General features: G+C 42.3%; 1 protein-coding gene across 8 annotated transcripts in view; it reads left to right on the top strand.

Moving 5' to 3' along the window:
• Positions 1-22465, top strand: part of ARID1B (AT-rich interaction domain 1B) — a 676179-nt gene that overhangs the window by 477486 nt on the left and 176228 nt on the right. For all 8 annotated transcript variants that reach the window (XM_053293734.1, XM_053293751.1, XM_053293741.1 and 5 more), the window contains one exon: positions 3255-3498. In XM_053293734.1, the coding sequence (XP_053149709.1) occupies positions 3255-3498 (244 nt within the window). The remainder of the gene's footprint in view (positions 1-3254; positions 3499-22465) is intronic.

The raw sequence follows: 22465 nt of genomic DNA on the forward strand, positions 1-22465 counted from the left end.
TGCGATGCATTGTGGGATATATGTAGGCTGGGATGCATCAGCCCCCAGAGCTCTGCACTGTGAGCGCGGATCATCTGGGAGCACAGTCCGCACTCCCAGCAACATTTCTGCTATCGTCTGCAGGAAGGTGAGTTGAACCAGCCTTCCTCCCCACCCCACCTCCCCAGTCATGTGAGTGGCCCCATTATTTTCTTAACAAAATCTCTTCTCTGTGACCATGAGTGTTGAGGAGGAATAAAGAATGTTCACATGGCCAGCCTACTAATGAGGCTGGGTGAGGTGACCACCTCAGGAATCGGATTGGTGGAGATGATGGATTACCTGTTGACCCACCATCTCCCTCAAACTTCACTGGTGTTGAAGCCATCCTCCTATCTCCTGCTCATATTGCTCTTCCTTTTCAAAAGGTGAAGGGTAGAGTAGCAGGAAGTGTCTTTGGGTCACTTACTGCTGCCCCGTTCCTCACCCTGTGGCTTTTGAAAAGGCAGGGCAGGATGAAGAGCCAAAGTGACATTGCTGTCACCACCAGGTAAGGGGAGATTGGGGGAAGATTGGATTGGGGTGAGAGTAGTGCACAGAGGGAAAGTAGAGTGATCAGGTGGGATGATGAAATTGACAGATGAGGGAAGATCAGCAGAAATGGGGTAAGGGGTGATAATGGTTTTGTGCCCTGGGACTGTGGAGGCATAGCAACACAGGAAGCTGCCATATATTGAGTCAGACCATTGGTCCAGCTAGTTCAGTATTGTCTACACAGACTGGAAATTGCCTCTCCAAAGTTTCAGGCAGGAGTGTCTCTCAGCCCTATCTTGGAGGTGCCAGGGAGGGAACCGGGAACCGGGAACCTTCTGCATGCAAGCATGCAAATGCTCTTCCCAGAGTAGCCTCATCCCTTAAGGGGAATATCGTACAGTCCTCAAACATATCTCCCATTCATATGCAAACCAAGATGGACCCTGCTTAGTAAAGGGGACAATTCTTCCTTGCATGACACAAGACCAGCTCTCTCAACGCACCATGTCACCATGAGGTTTGGGTGGCCTGAATGTTCAGGTGTCATACTTTGAGTTCCACTCCCTAGTGAACATACTTCTTTGTCTCCCTGTGTTGGATGTTTCATCATTGCAACTCCAGTTGCAACATTGGTGTTGAGGTTTGTGGTTGGTGTTTTGTGTCTGGAGTCCTGTGGCACAGTAACTAAAATAATTCTTAGGAAAAAACAGGTGTTATTCTTCTGCCTTTTCTACTATACTGTTGTTTGTTTTATTTATTTAGAGGGTGTGTATCCTGCTCTTCAGGCAGCAGTCTCCCAGTTTGTTTTTTGTGGGCAGTGTACCTTTTCACCAAGTTTCCCCACCACCAGAATTTTCGCTTGTGTGTCCATAGCTCTCTAGACATGGAAGAAGAATGATGTTCCCATGCATCTTATGAAATGTGTGTTCTTTTGCTGGGCTTTATATACTCTTTGTGCTGGGCAATGATTGACAGCTGAGTTGCTCAGAATCTTATCCTTTGATGCGTTTTAGAGATGAAAGAGGTGATGGAGGAGGCAGTTATCTTGGTCCACCTAGTGACTCCAATTGCAGTGCATTTCTTTATTCTACCAGTTCTGTTGCTGTAACATTACTCTCTCATCAAGGGTGGGACCAACCTCTGAGTCACAATAGGATTCTGACCCACTCCATTCCCCCCTACCATGTCCCCAGCTCCACCCATATTTATCCTAAGGAAGGGAAGAAGGCTTAGGTCTGTGTGTGTCCCTTTCTAATTATATTTGCATTTATAGCCAAGACAAACAAATTCATGGCACATGGAAGTGGGGCCTAGGGGACCCCAACCACTAGGATATTATTTTGCTGATCTACCATCGTGTTTCAAGATGGCACCAGTCAAAATACAGGCAACACATCTTTGTAATTATTGTGTTGAGAGTCGGGTGCAAACTAAATTCACAGTACTTGGGGGCAGGGGGAATTAGAGGACCCCAACAGGGGTATTTTTTGCCAATCAATCATGCTAGTTCAGGATGGTGACTATTTAAAGTTTAAACAACACCCCTTTTTAACTCATGTGTGGACAGTTAAATGCACACCCAATTCACAGAACATGGGAGAGGGTCCTAGCTAAGAATCACCTTGTTAAAGGAAGCAGAAAGTATGCTCCATAAGTTCCAATGCCCCTTGCCTTTGTAGTGGCTTTCTGGAGTTGTGGTTGCAAGCTGTTAGCACAGTAGTAATGCGATGCTGGCATAAATTCACCAGATAGCATAAGGTGTTCTGCTGGTACAGCAGAATTTAGTACTGCGTATGTAACAGCTTTGGTTCTATTCAGCTATGTTTTTCAATATTATATCTCATAGTTCTGGAATATAATTAAATAAAAATGTAGTTCTTGAAGCCTGAGCAGTCTTTTAAATGGCTTCACTGTATTTACAACAGTGGTATGTAAGCAGCACACCAGAGCAAACCTTGCATTAATGTACTTCCACCTCCAATGCGACAAGGAATTAAGTCATTGCTTTTCCTACCCAGTTTTAAAGTGAATGAAAGTACTGTACTGCAACAGCATCATATTTTAAAAGCCTTCCATTTTGTCAGTGGTTTAATAGGACAAGATATTAATCTAATGAACCGCAACATTACTGATAACATAAATTTTTGAATTCAGTCTCTTATCGTGATTAGACAAGAACTGAGGAGTCCTGGGTTCAAATCTACACTCAGCCATGAATCTCCCTGCATGATCATGGGCTATTCACTATTTCTCAACCTAACCTACCTCACAGAATTGTTGTGAGGATGAAATGGAGGGAGCATGTACACTGCCATGAGCTTCGTAGAGGAAGTGTGGGATAACATTTAAATAAATAAATACTATGAACAAGTTGAGAAACCTGGCTGCATGGATATGTGGAAAACTTCATAAGTGGTTCACCGGGCGGAGACTTCAAGAGTGGTCTACCCTACAGTTAAGATTATAGTAAGAAACAACCAAGTTGAATTGAGATGTGTACATATTGTCCCTCTAATTGTCCTGACTTCCTGTGATTAATCTGAGAGTGTGTTGTACACTTATCATTATGAAATAACTCAAGTTGTTTAAAATTTTTAGTCACTTGTCAGCCCAGGACTATTCTTCTTTGACACCTGTCCCACACTGGGAGTTGTTCTACGACCTTCTGAAATCCTACAAACCTTACCTTGGATGTTGGTACCAACTGCTCCTTTATCTATTTCCCCCCTCTTTCTTCTCAGGATTTATCTGGCTCCATTGATGACCTGCCTACAGGAACTGAAGCCACTCTGAGTTCAGCAGTTAGTGCGTCAGGTTCTACAAGCAGCCAAGGGGAGCAGAGCAACCCAGCACAGTCACCTTTCTCCCCTCATGCCTCCCCACATCTCTCCAGCATCCCTGGGGGCCCTTCCCCTTCCCCTGTGGGCTCTCCTGTTGGAAGCAACCAGTCAAGATCTGGTCCCATTTCTCCTGCAAGTATTCCAGGTAAACTGTGGGCTTAAACAAACAAACAAACAAAAACCTTTCCAGTTGCCTCGTGCTCTGTTTTGTTTTTACCATATTTGCTTCAGCACTGGAAGATGTATTGCACTGCCCTATACTGGGCAAGTTTCACATTCACAGTTATTTGTACTAAATAATTCAGACATGGGATGGAGAAGTTGTGGTCTTGAGCCATTCCTATTCATAGCAAAGTGGGTTGTGCAAGAATAGTTCTTGGTAGATGGTTGTGAGACAAACCAGGCTCAGATGCCCTAAAACAATTGTCATAGATCTAGCCTTTGTTCTTGGCACCTCCTGTCTCACAGATAAACGATATCAAAAGTCCTTTCTCCCATAGCCTTGAACTTGAGGGGATTTAACTCGTGCGAAATATTCTTGTAATTTGTTCTTTCCTTATCTTTGGTGAATTTTCTCTGGCTGCCCACCCTGCATTTGTTTGTTCTGACCTCAATCCTCTTGTATTGCCTCCTGCTATGTTTTGCTACAAGCCTCTCCATGTGACATAGATTGGTTCCCTCAATCATTTTCTCTCTAGCAAGTCATTGTAAAACAAGCAGCTGTTGGGTTGCTGATAGCTATGACATGGCAAAGCCAAAATGTAGCAGGGGGTTCCTTTCTGGGAAAGTTGTTAAAATAAAGGTGTTGTGTTCCCAGGGTTTGCTGGCATAGAAGCATTCTTTACCTCTTGCCTTCCTCAGCTGAGATGAAATTGGCAGCGAAAGTAACCTCAAAAAGAACACACACAAGCAGCATACCAGCTTGCCTTACAAATGGTTGATTCTGTCCCTTGTGATGTTTAAATGTTTCTTCCCTATTCCTGATTTTCTCTCCCTTATTGTTCATGTTCACTCATAGTGAATGTAAGAATAGAATGGCAAAATCCTGATATTGGGTCATGCCTTAACTCAGTAGGCATTTATTTCCTGTGCAGACTGGAAAACTGGAAGGTATTTGTGATGGTAGATCATATGCCATCTCCATGGTGGTTATTTGTTCCAGTACCAGCCCCATAAAATGCAGAGGAGAGGATAAGAACATAAAAAATGTATTTTCAGAACTTAATGAATGAATAATTTTCTCAGAATTAAATCATTCTTCTTGCAATGATGTCAGATTGCACAAATTGTGCTTTAGCAAACAAGTAAGCCCCCTATCTAAGATGCTTTAGATCTTTGTGGCTGGGGGAGGGGAGGAAATGGAGTAGGGGAAAAGAGGGAGAGAGCACTCAGGATACATACATTTTTCTTCATGTATTTCTCACATATTTTACTATATTTGTAGGCTATATTTTGCTCTTCGCACTACTCTTATATATCCATGGCTAAGGAGTGGAAGCTGGCACAGCATAATATCAAAATGCACTGCTGATGCCAGAAAAATTAGAGAATGCTAGCTTGGCCTGCCTCCTGGGCCAAAAGTCATAGTTTACAGACAAAGCAAAAATATAAAACAAAACAGCGGGGAGGCAGGGGGAGCACATGATTCTACAGCCAGCTCTCAGCTCCCAATGGACAGCATTTGTCTGCATCAGGTGCTCTAGTTGCCACAGAAACACCCTGTTCCAAGCACTGATGGCCATGTGGACACCCAACCTAATCTCAGTGATTCCTGGGAACACAGCTTAAGGCAACTAAAGAGTCTGTAATGAGCAAGAACTTAATTAAGTGTTGGGGAATTGTACGCTGAAGCTCTCATTCCCAGTCAGACAAATCCAAGAGTTTGGATTTGACTGACTGAGGCACACACGAACACCCATGCACACATTTTAACCAACGAGTTTTAAAAGGTTTAAAAGAATAAAGCCAAACTAATTTTAAGGAATGTATTTGTGCATGTCCTGTGTTTGCTATTATTTAATTTGCACCTCAAAATGATGCTATAACAAAAGGGTTTTGTATTTGTGAAATGGACACTGTTGGCCTTTTAAATTCCCCCTCATTTAAAAGCATATCATTCTGAGGTGCTCTCCAGGGTGGGGAACAGGGGGGATCTGAAGCAGTTTTTTGTAATGCAGATACATGCTGTTTATTAGCAAGTAGTACAAAAATGTCTTTGACAAAATGCTTTTTCATCACTGGTTTACTGCACAGAATAATTACTCTGTAGTTTTACAAATTTTAATACAGGCTATGCAAGATAAATATTTCACTGTTTCAGATCACAGTGTTTTTTATTTCATGACTGGCACTCTGAATAGAAGGAAGAACTTGACATGATAGAGTGCATTCTATATGCTTACTATGAAAGCACTTCTATGAAGACTGTGGGAGACTAGTTACTCATGACTAAACACAATTTAAACCAATGTTACAAGTTAGTCGTGACTAACTTAAATCATTACTTAAGTTAACATTAGTTTCGATGGAACTAAGGATGCTCCCCAAGTTTTAAGGAGCTTCTGGTACCATTCTGAGCAATGAAAATTAATGAGGGGTGTTACAACCTGATGGGAGAAGATCCAGGAGCAGAAAATAGTAGTCATTAGACACGAGAGAGAAGTTGTTTTGCAGGAATTCCTTTGGTGTCAGATATTTCACAAACCATGTATCAACAAGCTTTTCTCAGCAACTGCAAGAGCTAAAATTATGGTGTAGACTCTTAGCTTAATACTGTTTGTTCTACCTTGATGTGTCTTGCAAGCATCTCAGAAAACTGTCTTTCTTAGCCCTTTGACGTGAAATCATTTGCTGTTTTGTATATATAGTCCAGGCATACATTGTAAATAGTGGGAAAGTAGGAAATGCAGGAAATAATGGGCAGTTGTCAGAATTGTCAACTTTTTGTGGCTGTGCAGTATTGAAAACCAGATATACGGATCCTATGTTGATCTGTAAGACAGTAAGGTTGTTCACACAAACTGTGAACTGGGGGATAGGTGGAGGTAAGGCACGCCCCTCTGCCTCCTCCCAGATTATTGGCAGCTCCTTCTAGCTCTGCTGATCATGCACTGAGATGACTGGTGTGGTGGCAATTGGCATGGCAGCAATCTGAAGTCTTCCAGCATCCCACAATACACCACAAGAGGAGCCCAATGCATGGAGGGATTTCCGAGCTGCTGGCCACTCCTTCCACCCGGTTCTATGGAAGCTCAGGCTGCAGGCAGCCCAGACTGCCACACAAGCTACGAGTGAGGGAGGAGGCATATGCACATCCTCCTCTCTCACTTTTAGCCCTTTTAACCCAGGTCTCCTCTCTCACTTTTAGAACTCAGGTTACCCAGCCAAGGAATGCCAGGTTCAGGACCAATCCTGTTGGTTTTCACGAGCAGCTCTTATCTGGGTAGGGCTGTGCTAGCCCGAGTAGAGCTGGTTGTGAGCATAAAATAAGATGGTTGTGAGAATGAAATAAGAAATAGCTTGAGAGTTACAGTTCACACAATATCATAATGAAGTAGTGAGAGGATCTAATTTTCAGGATTGCCAGTATATGTCCCCAGCATGCAACAGCAATTCATAAGTAGCAACAGGTTTCCACATGCACATCTAAGGCAGGTGTGCATCAGATTCTTCCACAAGGAAAAGCTGTGTCCAGCAATGTTAAGCCAGTCAGATCCTTTTGTAGCAGCCTGTTTTAGTAGCTGTAGATGCAGAAGTGAACACTCTGACTTTTGAACTTTCATAGATTAAGACATCGGTCATTTCAATTTACCTAAATTCTAATTTAGAAGAGCTAATTCTAGAAATGATGTTATTCGGATCACAATCCTAAACTAATTAGAAGCAATTCCTGTTTATTTCAGTGGCTGCAATCTTGCACAGTGATAGACTGGTTAAATTTTAATGACTTCAGCATTGTTTAACCAACCTAACTGCATGTAGGATTGTAGCCAGTAGGTGAGGTATTGTGGATAGGAACATAATGGTAGTTTCCGTTTATTCTTTTGAAAAGATTTTTGTTCCTTAAATTACTATTAAGATACCCTGTATCCCTGGTGATAAATGCATTGAACACATAAATTCGGACTTCCAAAAATCATTAAAGCCATACTTGAAACTTTATTTAATGTGTGCCTGTAGTTATATATGTACTATAAGACACATCAGTGTATCAAAGTCTCCTGTGAAAAATGATTAGAATATGCTGGCCCATATTAACCATAGAAGTGATATTTACTTGCAGCTTCTGTTGCTTAATTCACATTGCCAGTTAGATTTTACTTTTAATTTGGGAATGTTTAAAATATGTTCTTTTATTGTTGTAGTACTTTTTATCCCATCACTCATCCACAACTGTTGGATTCATAGAAAATATTGTATTTTTGATTATTGCATTATGAAAATGTGAGTTTTATACATGTCTGGTTTATGGTCTTATAGATGAAACAATTTAAACTCTCCCCATTCCCTTTCATGGATTTTCATAATAAAATATTGATGTGATTGCATCATAAATGGCAAGGTATCTTTTTCCTCCTTCATATTTTGCAATATTAAGAAATGATGGATGCATTTGTGGGGCAATTCAGTTAGTCAGCTTCTATTTTGCCAGCTAATTTTTGTTGTTGTTAGCTGTAGGGCTTGGTAAAACTTTTTATAACTCAAACTCTGAGGTTTACTTTCTGAACTAGAGAGGACTGCCACTGCTTCTGTGTAGACAAGGAGCTCAGTTTTGTTGAGATGGGGGAGTCCCACTGCCTGCCTTCACCATTCCCTGCCAATGCAAGCACACAGGGCGTAAACAGCTTGCGTAGAACTGCACTGGATGGGGATGCAAGAGGCACACACAAACCTCCCATTCCCTACAATACCCCCTCAGTGTCAAGAGGATAGGGAAACTTATAAACTCTGCAAGTAGGTGCTATATAGGCACACTCAGGTGGACCATGCCCTTCATATATTGTTACGGTTCTTTCTTTGGAAGTCTAAGAGCTGTGTGCATTTTACAGTAAATATCTGTGTCTAATCAAGAAAGACGTAATTGCCATCTGTGGGATCTTGGCAATGTGACTCTAATCTTTGTGTGCTAGAGATGTTTCTGCCCGCATAATTTCCTATGGTAGAACAATCTTTTGAAAATGAATTCAAAACCAGAAATACAATTTCTCTCTCTTGTCATACTTGTATTGATGAAAAGTGGTGTTTTGTTTTTTGTTTTTATTCTGTAGAGGTCATTGATAGTTTATAAGGGTATTTTCAAATAGTAGCAGACAAAAACCCACGTGGATGGATCCTTCCTTATCCCCAGATAGCAGTAGGCACAAATTATTGTGATGTGTTGATTGATTACAGCCGTTAAGTTTCTTAGTAATCAGTTTCATTGCTTATTCTCAATCCACACTTGTACCTTTGATTTCTCTTCCACAACAGGGTGATGTGGGTTGTCGTTGACTAATGAAGAACAGAATTGGTTTCGGCGTGAGACAAACGGAATGCCGACACCAATCCTGAAATGCATTAATCTTTAATAATCCACATCTGCATGTTTATAAATGATATAACCAGGAGTTGTTAATGCTGTTACTCCCCCTTGCAAACAGAAACTGACATAAGAGTTGATAATTCCAAGCCACATTAAAGGCATGTGGCTGAGCACTGTGTGTGTGACCTTGCAGAGGATTCTAAATTGTTGAAGGTTTTATGTTGATGAAAGATACACAAAGAATTGCAAAGCTTGAATATAGGAGCTAGCGCTCTAGATTAGGCATGCTTATGCTAAAATACAGCATGTTCGGCGCTTTCAAGAGGAAGGTCAGCTTCATCCAATGGAACCTCTTTGTCATATTTCAGTTTAGTTTCTACAATTCTACTTTTTCTTTTTCTTGAGAATTCTCTTTTGGCTTTAGACAGATGATCATATTTTCCAGTGAGACACAGGGTTAGTTAACTGAACTAACTTAAGTTAGTTAATGCCAAACCGTAGTTTGGAATTACATGATCAGGTCTCAGGTTTGCATGCCTCCCCCCCCCCCACACGCTCAGATTTGTTTACTCTTTGGTTCTTGGCAAACCATTGTTTGTCTTTGTGTCTGAACCAGAAAACTCTCGTTTGGGCTTCCCCTAATAAGAATTGGAAACCATTGCTTGGATGTGGATTCATCCAAAGGAAAGTAAGTGAAGCAGAGCACATATAGAGAGCAGGGAGTGTTAGGATGTGAGCCTGAAGCTTGTTCATCATCATCATCATCATTACATTTATATCCCGCTCTTCCTCCAAGGAGCCCAGAGCTGTGTACTACATACTTGAGTTTCTCCTCACAACAACCCTGTGAAGTAGGTTAGGCTGAGAGAGAAGTGACTGGCCCAGAGTCATGTCATGAGTAATGCTCTTGCCAAGCCACCAAGTATTGAGAGTAAACGTTTGCAAGGGTTTCTGAAAGCCATCTGCATTTTTTCATGCAGCAATCAGGTTATACATTTGTATATGGTAAGTGTGAAGTGGAGTTGAGCATCTCCAAGGCTGTCAACCACTGATGGCAAAGACAACAAAGGCATTAAGTGGTAGAAGTGTAAAAGAAATAAGTATGCATGGTGGACAGACTGTTATCTGAAATCATTTTCACAGTGAAGCATTGTAGTTTAAAGGTTGCAAGTATATTCCTACAATGTGTTAGGATTAACTAAGATAAAAAGCAATACAATACTTACTGGTTTACTATGTCATGAGCATTTGGAAGCAGCATCCAGCCTACTCCATCAAATGCATTAAATAATCTAGAGAAGGCTGTAGATATATTTATTCTATACACACACACACACACACACTAGAGTCTGATCTGTGGGCCAGAATCAACTGTAGCAACACAAGCAATCATTAGCAGTGTTGCAGTGAAGCCTGGCCATGTTTTTGCAGATAACTTCATGCCTGTTGTTAATTTTCATTTGCCAGCACAAACTTGCTTTGGTGGCTTGATGGTATGTTGCCCTCCCAAATATGGTGGGCAAACCTATTTGCTGCCAGCACCCGGAATGCTGTGTGGGGTGGAGGAACCCGACCCGGCATCCCGCAGGGAGGCTGCCCCACCACCCTGTTGCTCAGTTGGACTCTGCACATACAGAGCAGTGGGGGGGAGGCAGCTTCCCTAAGGGATGCCGGGTTGTACGCCTCTGCCCCGCACAGCATTCTGGTTACCGATGGCTGGTATGTTTGCTGCCAGTTAAAAGTAATATTTTCCCATTCTCACTGCCCCCTCCCCCAATGCAGAGTTAAATGGCTGCTATTTGGTGACAAATAAGGGGCTGTCCTTACTCTGAGCCCTTCAAATGAGTTTTAGTCTCCCTCTTGGTCTGCGTGTGCCCATTGACCCATTAGCAAAGAGTAAAACAACATGGACCCTAAATCACCTCTGAATTCTCTGCATATATGATGTCATTAGGATTTGAATGGCATCTACAATTTGCTTGAAATAAGATGAAGTAAGATGAAATAAGATAAAGTATAACAATAAAAGTACAAAGTCTCTTTGGGATTCAAATGACACCTTTTTAATTATCCAATAAACTTCTGCCAAAGTTTATTGTATGTAACCACTGGTTATTACAATATTTCAGTAAAAGAGCTTATACATTCCAAAATAAAAAAAAACTTGTACATTCCAAAACAAAATCAAATCAATCCTTTGCAATGTTTCAGTAAAACAGAACATGAACATTCCAAAATAATAATTAAAAAGTGTGCATTCCAGGATAAAATCAAATCAACTGATCATTCACACAATTTACAGCTAAAGACTTTAACATCTTTTTGGCAGCTACAAAAGCAGAGCCACTTGGTTGGTAGCATAAGGATCCGAATCTGAAAATAAGATATAGGTTTGTTCAGCTGGAGTCCTGTCAGCCGTCCATTTCAACACAAACAATGGAAATTGCTCTAGGGTCTAGATACATTTGCCTGAGGATCATCACAGATACAGAGATGTTGATAAACTGGGACCTTAATGCATCTCCCATCTACATATGATGAGCCCTAAGTTGGAAACACAGTTCAGTAAAATTGTGTTTCAAACTTATTTTGCAGGTGGCAGCATGGCATTTGAATGTTGTCCCAGACAGAAATAGAAGGGAACAAAGCAGCACCTTCCCTTACAGTTACCCTCAAAGTGCACCCCTTGAACTGAGTGGCATGCATTGCAAAACAGGGTGCCCTTCTCTCAGAATAACACAAGCCAGCCCCATCTTGCAACTGGCGCCCTTCAAATAAAGGGCACCCTGCAAGGTGGAGAGGAGGAGAAAAAACACCCCTTGCAGTCAGTCTCACCACCTGCAGTGCAGAAGTTGCAATGGCTCACTTAAAGGTGCTGCAATTTAAGTAATGGTGTTCCTTTGAAGTTAACATTAATCAGCACGGCAGGATCTAGCTGAGATCATTTTGAAATATACCTCATTGTGTATTTTGTTCTCAGTTGTAACCTTTTGGTGCTGTTGTGTTTCATTTTGAATGTCTGTGAACATATTGATTCCAGGCCAACAAAGCCCCTAACAAGAGGCAGTATGCTTGCACCTGGGGTTGGGAGTTTTCTTGTTCAGGAGCTCCTCCGTGAGCCACAAACTCCTTTTTAAAGCATGTGGAGTTTAAAAAACAGTTTGGCAATTTGAGAGGAAGAGAGGCTGCTTGGATCAGAAAGACAACAAAAACCCCAGGTCACATCTGACTCTCTCCACCACAGCCATTGAGTATTTCATGTACGAAAGGTTGGCAGTAATTTAAAATCACTTTAGAAATGTGATAGAATGTATTGAACATCATATGATTTTATTATATATTTGCCTCTAGTTTTCCCATTTTAAATGCTGCATGGTTCTGGGGTTGCTCTCAGGAACATCGAGGGAAATCGAAGGAAAGCTTTTTTTGAGGTGGTCAAATTAGACCTTTAAAAATGCAGTACCTCCGCTCTGAAAATGTCTAAGTATAGAGCAGAGACGAAGTGGGTAATAAAAGAGCAAGCTTTCATCTAATCTTTCTCCTAGAGACCCAGGTGGACAAATTGGCAACCCTGTTCACAGCCTTTTTTCCCCTCCTCTTTGTACCATAAGAACTACTAATCGGATCCATGCTGCTCTAACTGTGGTTAGTTATTAGCAGAATAAAAGCAGATTTCTTCGAAAGAACGGGTTGGGGTGGGGGGGAAACGACTATACAAAATTGCAGGGTTGTTAGAATCTTAAATGCACAGCAGTTGATTTTTTTCTCCCTATTCTGAATTATATGATGAATAAGGTCTTTCATCTGTCACTATGTCTATTTCCTTCAGAAGGCAGCCAAATATTAAGCTTTTCAAACACACACAAAAAATTCCTAAAGGAATAAATAGTGGGGAGGAGGAATAATAGGCAAGCAGATAGGGGGAAAGCCAGGCTTGTTTTTATTAATTTACTCTAGAAATAGAAATATAGAATCATAGAATTTTGGAGTTAGAAGGAACCTCTGCTCTGAGCAAGGATACATCCACACCAAAAGCGTTCCTGTCCAGACTTCTCTGTAAGGTAACTCCAATCCCTCAAGCAGCATGATCTGTTAGCAAACGCTTTTCCTAGATCTATCTTGGGAAACTTTAGCCCATTGCTTTTAGTTCAGGCCTCAATAAACTAGGTAAATGGTTCTGTCTAACATCCTTTAAAATATTCCAAAATGTAGTTTCCCTTGGATCTCTGTAATACAGGAAGGACCCCCAACTTACGAATGGGTTGTGTTCCAAAAGTTTGCTTGTAAGTCAGATGTTCATAGCTCGGAATGCATATAGTCCCAGTATAGTTGATCTGCTGGTTGGCATTTGTAAGTTGGAGACTTAATGTAATCTGTTACAGAGCTTTGTTAGTAAGTACAGGTGTTTGTAAGTCAAATGTTTGTAACTCGGAGTAATTGCCTAGCTTGGGAACCATCTTTAAAATCAACGCCCAGATTGTATGTAATGACCTTCATTAGGTTAGGTTTCTGAGATGAGCAACTCCTGCCAGTATTGATGTGCTGAAGCATCTTACAAGGTTAGTTCTTTTTATTTTGCCTTAGACAATGACATTGGGTGACCACATGGATTGTTTTTAATCAAACACTACTCCTGAGCTGAAGCAGGAAAACTTGAAAGCATGTGCAAGAGTGCCAGAGGGTGTGGGGCAAAGTAGGTAGATAAATGAACATGCTCAGCAACACCAGTTATTGCCAGCATTTTTTGCCAGCACTGGCATATCTCATGAGGTTGGTTCACCTTTTGCTTTGGAGCTACTGAGGCTGCGACATGTGTGCTGGTCCTCTCCCCAAAGCTGCATAGCTCGCAGCAGCAGAGGAAGCCTTGGGAAGAAGTAGAAGGTCAGGCTGCTGTGGAGAACAATTAAGAGCCGGAGACTGTATCTATTCATCCTTGAGTGAAAGCAGAACATTGGCAAGAGAAAAGAGAGAGCTAAAGAAGAGTCAGGACTGTTTCCTCCTGTGAAGATTCCAAGATTGTCTCCAGTTCCTACTCTCCACTCATGCTCATTTCCCCTCCTTCCCCATAGTGGGCTTCTGACCCTGAGATTTCCATTAGTCCTTCACTGTCCTTATTCTCTTGGGGTGGGGGGAGAGCTCTCTTCCTCCTGCATTCTGTTTCCTGGCTAACATGAATAAGATTTATCTGTGAGTCTGATAAAGCAGGTTGAGAATGGGCTCATATGAGACTGCATACGAACGAGACTACAATTGTATGCAACCTTACTTGGGAGCAAGCTATGCTAACATCACTGGGAGTAAGCATGAATTAGACAAGGCTATAAACCTGGTGTTCAAATATCCTTCCCATTGCATTGTAGTCCATTGTGGACACCACTTAATCAAGTGCTAAAGTAGCCCTGACCAATATTTGGCACTAGAAGCTACACTACTGGCACCTAACATGGGCTGTCAACAGCACAAATACTATGCACCCCCCAAGAAGAAGAAGAAGAAGAAAGAAAGCCAGGTCTCACAATCAGTGAGACCCAGTTTTGGAGAGTGCACGGGGAGGGAGCCCTGGGCGGCCGGATTGGCCACCCACACAATTGCCGGCTCCATGATGGAGGCGTCAGGGGCTGGGGAGCTCAGGGGCCGCTCGAGCGCACAGGGCATACTGGGGAGAACCCTGGAGCCGGGAGGCGGTTTTTCGTCTCCCCTCTGGGGGTCTACTCATGAGTAACTGTAGCACCATGCCGCTGCTACTCACGATCTTTAAAACCAGGTTTGCGGAGCACTCACTCCGCAAACCTGGTTTTAGGGCAGGGGTAGTTAGGTGGGTTACCCGCCTAGGTACCACCGGGCTCGCAGCCGAGCCCAGTGGCTCACACGATGGGGCGAAATTGGGCTAGCCTCCACTAGCCCGATTTCGCCCCATCGTGTGAATAGCCTCACCATTACTTTAGCAATGATTGGGATAAAAAATCTTTTCACAATGGTGGACTCCATGTGTTTACAAGATTCAGTAGCTGGCCTTGGACTAAAGGTTTTTCAGTGCATCTCACCTGTACAAGGGAACTATTTGTCGGTTGACTTCTACAAGTCTTTATGCAACTTTCCTGGTCCACTTGGTATTAGAATTCGTGGTCTGCAATAACTCACATGTTGATTTGCTGTTGTATATAAAACTCACGCTAGTGTATGGCTCATGGGATGCAGCAAGTAATTCACCCCCTAGGCTGCCATTCTGTGACTGACTCTGGTTGTTGGACCACAGCGTTTTAGTAAGGAAGTCCAACAATCCCAAGGTTCTACATACTTTAAGGAGCATCTTTATCATATAAACCTCCTCATTCCTTTTGATCTAAGGTAGCTCTGTTCTGCTTCCCCTTCTTTTTAGAGGTGATAACTGTGAGGGTGCAGAGCTGCACTTACTCTTGGTGACAACTGCACTTCTATATAGGAGAGGGCCTGTAGCCTAGTGAGTAGAATCTGTGCTTTGCATGCAGCAGGCCCTTGGTTCAATCCAGGTAGAGGTGGGAACCTATCTGAAATGCTGTAATGATTCAATATAATGCTGCTTCATATGTTCAGCATGTTGCCTAGTAGAGCTCATTTGTTTTCTGTGCTTTTAGCTTTTTAGCAAAAAGCAAAAATCCAGCTCTTTCAAAAGTCTTTTAAAATTTCAATCCATTAATTGGGCATCTTGAGTGCTATGGCATAATCTGGTTATGAATTATTTTACTTGGCTCTGCTGTTTTTTTGTTTACTTTTTAAAAATTGAGTTTCCGGTATAAGATTTATTTTATACATGGCTTTGCTTGCCTTTTCCAATAGAAATGTGATTTATAAATGTCTAAATAAAGTCGAATGCCATGGAAAATGACAAGTGGCTACTCCCAGATACTCTTTGTAGAAAGTGAAGGTTTATTGTAGTTAAACTTAACTAACTGAGTGTACTGGGTAAGATGTTGGTTGTACCCACTGGCCCTTTCCCTCTACAGTACTTATAAAGAATAAAGAGCATGCAAGTGCAGTAGAGTTTAAGATCTGCCGCTGTAGAGGCCAGGTCTGATCCAGTGTTCTCTCTAATTTTTTTCATCTGTGTGCAGAATGAGTCTTGTTTTGTGCAGCAGTATCAAGGCACTGTGTGCGCGTGTGCATTCAGAGTGGGGCCTTCCTAATTCAACCTGAGCAGGATCCAAAATTAACTGAGCGGACATAAAAAAACTAGTGTGAGTGTGCAAACACGTGAATGCCTTAGAGGGAACACTGGTCTGATCTCTTCTGTTTTTATAATTATCCCCACATTCCACTGTATAATCACATTATGAGCATGTATTATTTGAATCCCATTTTGTCCCATTTGGGAGATTTAATAATGGCTTCACTTCTCACGCACATTATCAGATCTACACCTTTTTCTCTAGCTTTGTTCTTGTGATCACTTAATGTCGTAATTTCTCTTACATCCTTTTCTTTTTCATTTGTTATATGATGATCCTTGGATCATCTGATAATCTGTGGAGAAGACCCTCCTGTGGTTCTGTGCCCCTAAATGCTTCATGAATTCCATGGTAGGTGGCCCTTTGGGCTTTTGTCCTTCTGTTCCAAGAGTTAATTCTGGCATTTACAGTGCCACAGTTTCGTCCACTCTAAGTATCCTAATGTCCTTCAGTCCTTCTACTTGTGACTTGCCTTCTACAGTCTTCATTATCTTTGCAGCTTTCTTCTAAATCTTTCCCAGTTTTAACATTGTTCTTGAAATATTGAGCATAATATAGAGGTCATTCACACAATCAAAAACTGTTCTACCTGGGTTTGGGAGCAGTATGTGCTCCCAGTTTTCATTTGGGTGGAAGCAAGGTAGGAAGAAAGCCTGGGTAGTTTTCCCTCCTACCTTGCTTCCACACAACCAAATTGGGAGTACACACAGCTCCCAAACCCAAGTAGAACACTTTTTGATTGAATGAATTCATGGTATTGTACTCCAAATAAGGCCTGAGTGGTCCTGTGTGGAGTTGTATTCTTACGAGATCTTGGAAATGATACCTTTTTCATACAAGCTAACACAACATAGACATTTGGTGCCCCAACTTCACATTGTTGGCTCAAGTTTTGTTTATTTCCCACTCTAACCCATAAATCCTTCTCAGTGATATTACCTAGACAATTATTCCCCTTCCTATAATTAATGTTCTTGGTGTTTATTCTTATATGTGACATTTTACATTAGTCCTTGCTGGATTTTATTTTATTGCTACCAGCCAAATCCAGCCAATTATGTAAACATTTTTTAGTTCCTGTTAGTGTGCTGTGTCCCAAATAAGCTTGTGTGTTCTGCATACTGTATTGCTCTGTAATGTCTTCTGCTACCTCTATTTTTCAGTGCATTAAATAATTTAAAAAAAAAATAGTTGCATTTGTGCCTGGGCCTGATTGACTGTTTCTAGCATGAGCTACATGCAATTAGGGGGCTGCATCCGTTCTAGGATCCTAGAGACAAGAGAAGATGGAGCTTGTTATTTGCTTCTTTCATTTGAGTAATGAAAAAAGGAGACAATGCCACACTACTCTTCGACTACTCCTCAAGCATCTGTTTCCCATTCTGAATCCTGCTTTAAAAGATGGTGTAGCATGGACTGGAATTGGATTTTTATTGTGAGCTCTTAGAAGCATGGATGAACACATCTAGTGCTGGTGCAGCAATACTGAGCTGGTGCTAGGGGAAGGGGCAAATTCTGTCAATCTTCCATTTGCTCTGAAGCTCACTCTTCCTGCTGAAAATATGTCCCTGGGGGTTGCGCAGCCAGGGATGTAGTGGAGGGGGGACATGTAGGGATGGGGCACTGCTGCTTCTCTGGCTGTTGGGGTGGGCATGGCCATGAGGATGTCATGGAGAGCTCCTGCACTTCTGAATTTGCAACTACATCACTGTGCGTAGCCCTCGGGAACATATTTTCAGAAGGCACAGAGGACTTCAAAGTGAAGAGGAGATAAATGAAAAGCATCCCTTCCCTGTAGGACCAGTGTAGCTATAGTAGCAAGAACACTGTGTTAGTTTGAATGTCAGTCATTTAATCTGCTGTGTATTTTGATAGCACCAAGAAGTCCAAATGAGAAAGAGGTCACATTGTGCTAGATGCTGCACAAACAATGAAAAAGATTTGCCCAGGGCATGTGTTTTTGTATATAGCAATCATTTTTACACAGCTAACGTGGCAGTTCCATTCCAGATCTATCCCTGCACAAAGCAACCATAAACACAGCTTAAATGGCCAATTTCACAGGGTTTATGACTGCATTGTATTGTCGCTATGACACCAATCAGCCAAGGTGTAATCTGGCCCTTAGAAGGCTGTTTAGTCTGTGTGTAATGCTTTGCAATTATCAAGGTCCCAGGCTTAGTTCCAGGTGAGCAGTAAAACACTGTCAAGGGGAAATCTATCCATTTGGCTCTGCAGTGGAATTAAAGGAAGGGCAAAAAATGTGGCCTCATAAATTAATGTTTGTAACAGACTTCACTCTGCAGATTTGGATGCATCCAGGCCAGTGTTCTTGTGACATTTTATTTCATTTTGTTTTGTTCCTCACAGATGTGGTTTGTTTGTTTTTTCATTTTCTGTATGCATATACTTTTATCTTCACAGAAGTACATGCTGAATTTTCCAAGTGTCTCCCCTAAAATAATTATTTTTCTTAATTTGTTTAATTTTCTTAATTTGTTTAATTTTCACAGTTCCACATAGACACAATAGATTTGATCCAGTGTGCCAGAAGACAGAAACTGAGGCAGGCAGGTGGAGCCTTGTGATGAAATCAAGAAGTAGCTAGTTTAGTTTTTACTTTAATAAGTTAGCAGAAGAAAATAGAGACATGGCTGTGGTGAAAAGGCATAGTAGTGCAATAGTGCAAGTTCAGCATAAAGTGGACGGGGTGTGTGGAGATGCCAGCATCAATAAGGTAGAAGGAAGGGTGGTGGTGCAACGACTGGGAAGCGGAACAATGTGGGAATATATGGCCAGAGAGGTCACAAGAAGGATTTTGTTTTGTTTCTAATTTCTTCAAAGTCTAGCTTTTCTTAGAAAAAGGAACAAAAATGAAGCACTAAAGAGTGACAGAGTTTTGTAGACTGTGTCACTTCCTCGCATGGTCATCAGTTGCAAAAGGATGCCCAGCTGGACACATGTTAAGAACTTCATCAGAGAGCATTGAGCTGTTGCCCTTTTTATGTTTAAGATCAGTTTGTGAAAGTGTCTTGTTGTCTGGGGAGAGAGGACATAGTATTGCAGTAGCTTATTAGCCATGATACTGACTGATGTTCTGGCTACCGAAGCATTTGCATAAGCATCAGCTTCTCACATGCAGCAGGACTATCCCTACAGCACTGCATCAGTTCCCTGGTGCACACATTTTTACGCACAACAAAGCAAGCTCCTGGAGCACTCTCTTACACTACCAGAGCCCTCTGTCACAACTAAAACATGTCTCTGAAGGCAGCTTGGGAAGTCAGGATGTCAGTGCAAGGCAGCGCTGGTATTCTCAGTTGGCTGGTGCTGCTGCACACGTGGAAGCCAGCCCCAGCAGTGTTGCACAAGAGCATACTTGCGCAACTAGTTAGAGCAGTGACTGCATTTATGCATCAGAACTTACAATATTTCCAGTGTAAGTGCTGGGCAGGTGCTGGTGCACTGTTCTAAATAGTTACACAACACCGCCAGGGCTGGCTTCCAGCTTTGCAGGCTGATCAGAAATGTTGGCATTGCCTTGCACATTATGTTGGCCATTTTCTTTAAGTCAAAACTTAATCCTGTTTTTGAAACTAATATACACTTTTAGTCATTGTTCTAAGCTTCTTATTTCAAGGACCCATATATTTTTGCCTATGCTGCTTTGTAAAGTGTTAAGAATAGTGAACAGTATCCAGATTAATGCTGCCATTGTGTTAACACATTTTGCACATGCAGCGATTTTTTCCAGTTTACTACTACAACAAACATGTATATATCGCTTTTCAATAAAAGTGTTCAAAGTGGTTTGCGAACCCAGACCCAAATAATGACAGGACACACATAGCTGGAATAAACTAGAGCTACTTTATTAAATAATTACAAAACCTGCAATGAGGAATTGAACTAAAGTGAGAGTATCCCCTATGTGGGTCATTCTCATAGGAGGTATGCCCACAGGAGGGCGAAGGACCGGGCTTTGATTCGGCTCGGTACCAGTCTGGACCTCATCTCGACCACAAGGTGACCCCCGATGAGGGGCACTGTGTGCCCCTAAGGACACTAAGGCATGCGTGTGTGTGTGTGCGCGCGTGCGCGCGCTCACAAGTTTTCTGATGTCTGCTCAGTTAATTTTAGAACCCGCTCGGGTTGAATTAGGAAGGCCCACTCTGAATGCATGTGTGCATGCAGTGCCTTGACATTGCCAACCAGAACAAAACTCATTCTGCACAGAGATGAAAAAAATTAGAGGGACCACTGACGAGCAGATGCATGCCAGCCCACCTCAACCCAGGTTGCAAGGTTCCGAGCAGCATTCACTGGCATTCATCCAAGTAAGAGCACCTCCAGCCTGAGAGTTGTGAGATCACCAAGCCTTCTTTTGTATTCCCACTCACCATAGCAGCCCTCCAGCCCAACACCATTGCAATTAACCTACCCCGACCCATATTCAACTGCCACAGAAGTGAGGCAAACCTCAGTTTAGCCCCACTTACCCCACCCTTCAACAAGTTTACTAATTCCTCACTTCAGGACCTGGAGGAAGACATCATTCCCATGGTCCATCAAATGGATGCCATTTGGCCAAAACCAGGAAACGTCCTGAGCCAAAATCTCAGAATGCTGGATCACACAGCCACCCATAGCAACCACGACATGGCCGATCTCGTGGTTAACCCCACATCTAGCCTGATTAAAACATTGGATGCTACCATGGCCCCGCCAATGCAACCTTGAAATCATATTGGACCAAACGAAGATGAGATCCGGAAACTGAGTTTTCAATCTCAGAAAATTGTCTATTGCCTGCAATATAAGAGCCTTGCTTCGAAGCAAGCCAATGTCATTACCCCCAAAATGAATCACAAATATGTGGGGAACTCCCCTCTTAGAAATATACTTAAACAAGGTTGGCAAAAACTCAGTCCATGTCATTCTGCAACAATCCAGCCAATTAACTTCAACCATGCCAGCAAGGCCCATTTGGGAACCCATACTGGCCATGCGAGCTGTACTACTGGCCCAGAATACGTAACTGTGCCCATATATCAATACTTGGTAAAGAGGTAATGGAATTCTTGAAAAATAAAAGAAATATTAATATCATGAATACCATCATTTATGCTTCAAAGGGCAAATGTACTGCCAACAAGCCAATGGACGCCACTGTCCTATAGTCCTAATCTGAGCCTCTGAAATGCCAGCCACAGCCACTGATGATGCCACTCGTATACGAAAATAATGAGTACCATAATTGGCTGGATCAAGATCTGTTTTACAAATTGCTTCCTGGACCACCGCCCCAAATTGGTAGCGTGTCAAGGGGGAAGCATCCTCATGACTAAAGAGTGACCCTGCCCATCACCTTGCATTCTTATGTAGTTGGACAGTGCTTGATCTGTGGCCGGGGTACTAAAAGAAAATTTAACCACTGATCCTTTTCCACATTGGTAGGTTTTAGCACGATGAATAGTTATTTCCACCCCTTTTCCCATGAAACACATGTCCCTTTGTTGAAGCGAGCGGCCAGAGGCATCCCGCTTAGGTGCTGCTATCAGCACTCTAGCCCGCATGGCACCGAGGAAGGCTGTCAAACTAACAGCTCTAAATAATAATACTTCAAATTTTGAAAAAACACATATTTTTAAGATAAGCCAACAACTTGTTCATTATAGGAGGTGAAATGGGCTCGTGAGTGTCGGGGTGGACCCGTGATTCACGGGCCCAACCCTCCAGGGCCTTACAGAGTTGAATCAGTGACCTCCAATGACTTGGCCTCATATGCCAGAGCTGCCAACCTACCATCAACAGAATGCGAGGCCAGACCACAATCTCATAGGTGCATGCAAAAATTTAACATGTGCTCAACCAGGACTGGCTAGACATCAGTCACACCTGAAATATTCCTACAGTTGGCAAGGTCTCGCACTGCAGCAGTATAGTGCTTCCTGGTACTAGGAGCCAAAGAAAGGCCAATTGCCCGCTCAATCTCTTAACTCCTAAGGTTCCAGAGGTCTTCTGGAAAGATGTTGAGATTCTCCTTGGCCGAAGGTGCTAGGTTCAAAAAGCAGTCCACCTGCATTTGAGATAAGGCACCAGCAATACTGTTATCCAAACCAGGGACATGTCTGGCCATAAACAAAATATTGTTGTGCAAACAATGTAGAGTGAAACACCTAACCAGGTGCATGACCTAAGGCTTTTATGAAGTCCTCGTATTAATTACATGAACTCAAGATGCGTACTATCACGTTTCAATACGCCCTCAGCATTGACGCTTCCTGTGGTTTCAGGTCAGGGGGATCTGCCAGTCTCTGGAGAGTAACTATGCAGCCTTTTCCAAGGAAGCCCTTTTCCAAAGTCGTGTCGAATATCAGTCCAAT

This window comes from Hemicordylus capensis, chromosome 1, assembly GCF_027244095.1.
Source record: "Hemicordylus capensis ecotype Gifberg chromosome 1, rHemCap1.1.pri, whole genome shotgun sequence".
Classification (NCBI taxonomy): Eukaryota; Metazoa; Chordata; class Lepidosauria; order Squamata; family Cordylidae; genus Hemicordylus; species Hemicordylus capensis.